This window comes from Cherax quadricarinatus, chromosome 32 (assembly GCF_038502225.1).
Source record: "Cherax quadricarinatus isolate ZL_2023a chromosome 32, ASM3850222v1, whole genome shotgun sequence".
NCBI classification, from domain to species: Eukaryota; Metazoa; Arthropoda; class Malacostraca; order Decapoda; family Parastacidae; genus Cherax; species Cherax quadricarinatus.
In genome coordinates this window covers 18,462,964-18,470,060 of record NC_091323.1, presented here as the reverse complement: position 1 = coordinate 18,470,060, position 7,097 = coordinate 18,462,964, and the positions used below count along the sequence as shown (strand labels likewise).

At 39.7% G+C, this 7,097-nt stretch overlaps 1 protein-coding gene across 35 annotated transcripts in view; it reads right to left on the bottom strand.

Annotated features, from left to right (window-relative positions):
* Positions 1-1,312: 1,312 nt before the first annotated feature.
* LOC128690307 (osteoclast-stimulating factor 1) overlaps positions 1,313-7,097 on the bottom strand; it is an 81,806-nt gene continuing 76,021 nt past the window's right edge. For all 35 annotated transcript variants that reach the window (XM_053778957.2, XM_053778968.2, XM_053778934.2 and 32 more), the window contains one exon: positions 1,313-1,700. In XM_053778957.2, the coding sequence (XP_053634932.1) occupies positions 1,470-1,700 (231 nt within the window). In that variant the 3' untranslated portion in view covers positions 1,313-1,469. The remainder of the gene's footprint in view (positions 1,701-7,097) is intronic.

Below are 7,097 nucleotides of genomic sequence, written 5' to 3'. Positions count from 1 at the left end.
TAATATTTTAAGGTAAGTAATAAGTGTACTCTGTGTGTATCTTACCTTTTATTGTGTTTTTAATGCCTATTTCTATTGCTAACTTAATATAAGTTAGTGTAAACTTGTTGTCTGGCATTTATTGCATATTTTATATGCTCTGATAATAATACTTGTGGAGCCGGGTGGAGGGACAACATTACGTTTTCTCTGCTCAGCCATCAGAGAAAACGTGTATGAATCTGCGTTTGGCCCAGCCACTCCCCCACTCTGCTTTTGTTTACAATTTTCGGCATGAATTATTCATTACTTCTACCTTCGTTTATGATGGCATCTAAAGGTAGTTGTTAGAAATGATTAAATTCAGTGAACAAGGTATGTCGATGTTAATAATATGGCTCTGGGCCACAGTGTAGGTAGCCAGTAGGTGTAGCCCAGGCGGGCTACACCTACCAGCTACCTACACTGACTTCCTACAAATAAATACTAATCACCTCTCTTCTTATATTAAGACTACACATATTTTAAGGTAAATAATGAGTGTACTGTATGTGTATTTTACCTCTCTGGGATGTTTTAAATATTGTGTATTAAGTATGAGACGGGGAGCCAGTGCTACCTACACCTGGGCTACCTGCACCTGACTTCCTACAAATAAGTACTACTCACCTCTCTCACTACATTAAGATTACAAATACTTTAAGATAAGTAATGAATTTACTGTGACTGTGTGTTTTTAATGCCTAGTTCTATTACTAACTTAATATAATTTAGTGTAAACTTGTTGTCTGGCATTTATATGCATTTATAAATGGAAAAAATGGAGTTCTGCCTTCCAGCGATGTCTGCTTTCCGGCAACAGCCTGGAACCTAACCCACCGTATAAGTGGGGCCCTACTGTACTTCCAAACTGTTGTATCTGGGCACCTCTGTAAAGACAGTGATTATGTGTGAGTGAGGTGAAAGTGTTAAATGATGATGAAGGTATTTTCTTTTTGGGTCACCCTGCCTCAGTGGAAAATGGCCGACATGTTAAAAAAAAAAAAAAAAATCTCCATTGGGAAGTGGAACAGAATTCTTCCTCCCTAAGCCATGCATGTCGTAAGAGGCAACTAAAATGCCGGGAGCAAGGGGCTAGTAACCTCTTCTCCTATATACATAACTAAATTCTAAGTGAGAAACTTTCGTTTTTCTTTTTAAATCACCCTGCCTCGGTGGGATATGACTGGCTTATTGAAAAAAAAAAAAACTGATGTCATAGCAAAATGAAAAATTCAATTTCACATCACAGTATTTTGAACAGAGTACAACAATAAGGAGAAGCACTGCACAATTAACAAAAATTCAATTTATTCGTTAAAATGAAGAACTGTTTTACAGTACACTGAATTTATTTATATGAAAACAAAGAACTTTTTTTTTATGCATATTATTACCAATGTAAACCATCACAGGCAGCAGAGTTGCTGAAAAATCACTATACTACAGTGTTATAGCAACTGTTCTTGTATTATACTATCAACGATGAAGTTCACTGGGACATCAGAAGCCACTGTTACTGTAGGTGTGTGTTCACTGCGGCAAAATGGACATCTCAGGGAGCCTCTTATCAGAGTTTCATTAATGCATTTTGTGCAGAAGGTATGACCACAGCTCAGGGAACGTGGGCGCCTTTCGTTATTGTTGTAGCATTCAAGACAAACCTGACATTCAAACTTTACCTGTTGGTTAAAATACAATACATCAATGTCTTTCAACACACTATATTCTAAGTACAGCCTCTCCTCACTTAATGAAAGAGTCACGTTAGGAAGACCATGTCGGTAAACAAATTTGTCGCTAAGCAAGGAGCATACTATACTGGAAGCGGGTTTGTGTCAACCATCTCTGATATTGTTTTAATGTCACCTTTGCAACCACCCAGGGGGGTATACTACCGTCCTCCTAAGTGAGTGTGAAACGAAAGCCTGTAATTGTTTTAAATGATGGTAGGATTACTGGTGTCCTTTTTTCTGTCTCATAAACATGCAAGATTTCAGGTACATCTTGCTACTTCTACTTACACTTAGGTCATGCTACACATACATGTACAAGCATATATATACACACACACCCCTCTGGGTTTTCTGCTATTTTCTTTCTAGTTCTTGTTCTTCTTTATTTCATCTTATCTCCATGGGGAAGTGGAACAGAATTCTTCCTCCGTAAGCTATGCGTGTTGTAAGAGGCAACTAAAATGCCGGGAGCAAGGGGTTAGTAACCCCTTCTCCTGTATAAATTACTAAATTTAAAAAGAGAAACTTATTTTTCTTTTTGGGCCACCCTGCCTCGGTGGGATACGACCGGTTTGTTGAAAGAAGAAGAAGTCACCTTTGTGCCATTTATAACATTTTTAGTATATTTTTAAATGTTTATACAGTAGTGTACTGTATGTTGTAATAAACAGAATAGAGAAAATCAGCTCTAATATACATTATTTAGGTATGCATACTGGTCAGAGAGCCCATCATAAGTCCAAGTCATCGGTAAACGCGTACATCGTGAGGAGAGACTGTATTTGCTTTAAGTACCAGTAAATCATAACATGAATAGTCATAAGCAATATCATGTACCACTGGTGGTTACTGAGCATTACTGTCAAATGTCAGGCCACCAAAAAGTAGGCCCAAGGCCTAGAACCATACGAGTTATCAACACTTACATTTATCATCAGTACACTATGAAACTAATTATGTACTTTAATTACTTATGAATGTGAATCTGCAGATTTTTTTTTTTAACAAGCTTGCCATGTCCCACCAAGGCAGGGTGACCCAAAAAGAAAGAAAACCCCAAAAAGAAAATACTTTCATCATCATTCAACACTTTCACCTCACTCATATATAATCACTGTTTTTGCAGAGGTGCCCAGAACACAACAGTTTAGAAGCATATACGTATAAAGATACACAACATATCCCTCCAAACTGCCAATATCCCAAACCCCTCCTTTAAAGTGCAGGCATTGTACTTCCCATTTCCAGTACTCAAGTCCGGCTATATAAAAATAACCGGTTTCCCTGAATCCCTTCACTAAATATTACCCAGCTCATGCTCCAACAGCTCGTCAGGTCCCAAATACCATTTGTCTCCATTCACTCCTATCTAACACGCTCATGCATGCTTGCTGGAAGTCCAAGCCCCTCGCCCACAAAAACTTCTTTACCTCCTCCCTCCAACCTTTTCGAGGACGACCTCTACCCCAGCTTCCGCCCCCTACAAATTTATACACTCTCCATGTCATTCTACTTTGATCCATTCTCTCTAAATGACCAAACCACCTCAACAACCCCTCTTCAGCCCTCTGACTAATACTTTTATTAACTCCACACCTTCTAATTTCCACACTTCGTATTCTCTGCATAATATTTACACCACACATTGCCCTTAGACAGGACATCTCCACTGCCTCTAACTGCCTCCTCACTGCAGCATTTACAACCCAAGCTTCACACCCATATAAGAGTGTTGGTACCACTATACTTTCATACATTCCCTTCTTTGCCTCCATAGATCAAGTTTATGGTCTCCACATATACCTCAATGCACCACTCGCCTTTTTTCCTTCATCACTTCTATCTGCAGATATTCAGATATTATTTTTTTTTAACACAATGACCATTTTTCACCAAGGCAGGGTGACCCAAAAAAAGAAGAAACACTTTCATCATCACTCACTCCACTGTCTTGCCAGAGGCATGCCGATACTACAGTTCAAAAACTGCAATGTATCTCCACCCCTCTTTCAGAGTGCAGGCACTATACTTCCCACCTCCAGGACTCAAGTCCGGCTAACCAGTTTCCCCGAATCCTTTCATAAGTGTTACCTTGCTCACACTCCAACAGTACGTCAAGCCATAAAAACCATTTGCCTCAACTCACTCCTATCTAACACACTCACTCATGCTTGCTGGAACTCTAAGCTCTGTGCACATAAAACCTCCTTTACCCTATCCCTCCAACTTTACCTAGAACAACCGTTATCCTGCCTTCCTTCCACTACAGATTTATACACCCTCCAAGTTATTCTATTTTGCTCCATCCTCTCTAAATGTCCAAGCCACCTCATCAACCCCTCCTCAGCCCTCTGAATAATACTTCTGATAACTCGCTGCCCAGGGAGGTACTACCGTCCTGCCAAGTGAGTGTAAAACGGAAACCTGTAATTGTTTTACATGATGGTAGGATTGCTGGTGTCTTTTTCCTGTCTCATAAACATGCAAGATTTCAGGTACGTCTTGCTACTTCTACTTACACTTGGGTCACACTACACATACATGTACAAGCATATATATACACACACCCCTCTGGCTTTTCTTCTATTTTCTTTCTAGTTCTTGTTCTTGTTTATTTCCTCTTATCTCCATGGGGAAGTGGAACAGAATTCTTCCTCCGTAAGCCATGCGTGTTGCAAGAGGCGACTAAAATGCCAGGAGCAAGGGGCTAGTAACCCCTTCTCCTGTATATATTACTAAATGTAAAAGGAGAAACTTTCGTTTTTCCTTTTGGGACACCCTGCCTCGGTGGGATACGGCCAGTGTGTTGAAAGAAAAACAGATTGCTCTCAAACATGATATCTAGTTATTTACAACACTAAAAATTTTCAGTTAAAAATTCTTCTTTCTTTCAACAAACCGGCAGAATCCCACCAAGGTAGGGTGGCCCAAAAAGAAAAATGAAAGTTTCTCTTTAAACTTTAGTAGTGTATATAAGAGAAGGGTTTACTAACCCCTTGCTCCCAGCATTTTGGCTGCCTCTTACAACACACGTGGCTTATGGAGGAAGAATTCTGTTCCACTTCCCCGTGGAGACAGAGAGGGAATAAACAAGAACTAGTAAGAAAATAGAAGAAAACCCAGAGGGGTGTGTACATACATGTTTGTACGTGCATGTGTAGTGTGACCTAAGTGTAAGTAGAAGTAGAAAGATGTACCTAAGGTCTTTCATGCTTCTTCTTTCAACAAACTGGCCATGTCCCACAGAGGCAGGGTGGCCCCCCCCACAAAAAGAAAAAAAACGAAAGTTTCCTTTTTAAATTTAGTAATTATACAGAAGAAGGGGTTACTAGCCCCTTGCTACTGGCATTTTAGTTGTCTCTTACAACACGCATGGCTTACGGAGGAAGAACTCTGTTCAACTTCCCCATGGAGATAAGAGAAAATAAACAAGAACAAAAACTAGTACGAAAACAGAAGAAAACCCAGAGGGGCATGTATATGTATGCTTGTACATGTATGTGTAGTGTGACCTAAGTGTAAGTAGAAGTAGTAAGACGTACCTGAAATCTTGCATGTTTATGAGACAGAAAAAAGACAGCAATCCTACCATTATGTAAAACAATTACAGGTTTCCGTTTTACACTCACTTAGCAGGATGGTAGTACCTCCCTGGATGGCTGCTATATACCAACCTACTACCCACCAGTTAAAAATTAGGTTTACTAATATCCAAAAAAAAAAAAAAAAAAAATCAAATGCTGTAAAGAACAACAAGGAAAGAAGGAAGAATATACAACATATACAACCACCTTCAAATGCTCTAATAGTGTGATCAAAATAAAAAAAAAATCCACAATTAAGACAATCTCACCTATCTTTCATAGCCATACATTTGTTATGTAACTGAGAAGGATCTCTGTGTATAGTAACATGTAAATGGCTCAACACTGGAAATAGATTTTCTTCAAATACTCACTTTAAAAACTTTTAAACATGTATGAAACCATTATGAAAAGCTTAGACAATTATTATACGTATTTATTTTATCAACACATCGGCTGTTTCCCACTAAGGCAGGGTGACCCGGAAAAGAAAAACTTTCATCATTTACTCCATCACTGTCTTGCCAGAGGTGTGCTTACACTACAGTTATAAAACTGCAACATTAACACCCCTCCTTCAGAGTGCAGACACTGTACTTCCCATCTCCAGGACTCAAGTCCAGCCTGCTGGTTTCCCTGAATCCCTTCATTAATGTTACCCTGCTCACACTCCAACAGCACGTCAAGTCCTAAAAAGCATTTGTCTCCACTCCTATCAAATACGCTCACGCACGCTTGCTGGAAGTCCTAGCCCCTCACACACAAAACTTCCTTTACCCCCTCCCTCCAACTTTTTCTAGGCTGACCCCTACCCCACCTTTGAGAGTTATACACTCTCAAAGTTATTCTATTTTGTTCCATTCTCTCTACATGTCTGAACCACCTCAATAACCCTTCCTCAGCTCTCTGGATAAGAGTTTTGGTAACCCCGCACCTCCTCCTAATTTCCAAACTATGAATTCTCTGCATTATATTCACACCACACATTGCCCTCATACATGACATCTCCAGTGCCTCCAGCCTTCTCTTTGTTGCAACATTCACCACCCATGCTTCATACCCATATAAGAGTGTTGGTATAGCTATACTTTCATACATTCCCCTTTTTGCTTCCATGAACAAAGTTCTTTGTCTCCACAGACTCCTAAGTGCACCACTCACCCTTTTCCCCTCATCAATTCTATGATTCACCTCATCATTCACAGACCCATCTGCTGACATGCCCACTCCCAAATATCTGAATACATTCACCTCCTCCACACTCTCTCCCTCCAATTTGATATCCAATCTTTTGTTACCTAATTTTTTTATCCTCGTCACTTTACCCTTTCCTATATTCACTCTTAATTTTCTTCTTTCACATGCTCTACCAAACTCATCCACCAACCTCTGCAACTTCTCTTCCAAATCTCCCAAAAGCACAGTGTCATCAGCAAAGAGCAACTGTGACAACTCCCACTTTATGTTAGATTCTTCATCTTTTAACCCCACAACTCTTGCCAACACCCACACAGTCACTTCTCTTACAACCCCATCTATAAATATATTGAACAACCATGGTGACATCACACATCCTTGTCTAAGTTCTACTTTTAATGGGAAATAATCTCCCTTTCTCCTACATACTCTAACCTGAGCCTCACTATCTTCATAAAAACTCATCACTGCTTTCAGTAACCTACCTCCTATTCCATACACCTGCAACATCTGCTACACTGCCCCCCTATCCACCATGTAATACGCCTTTTCCAAATTCATA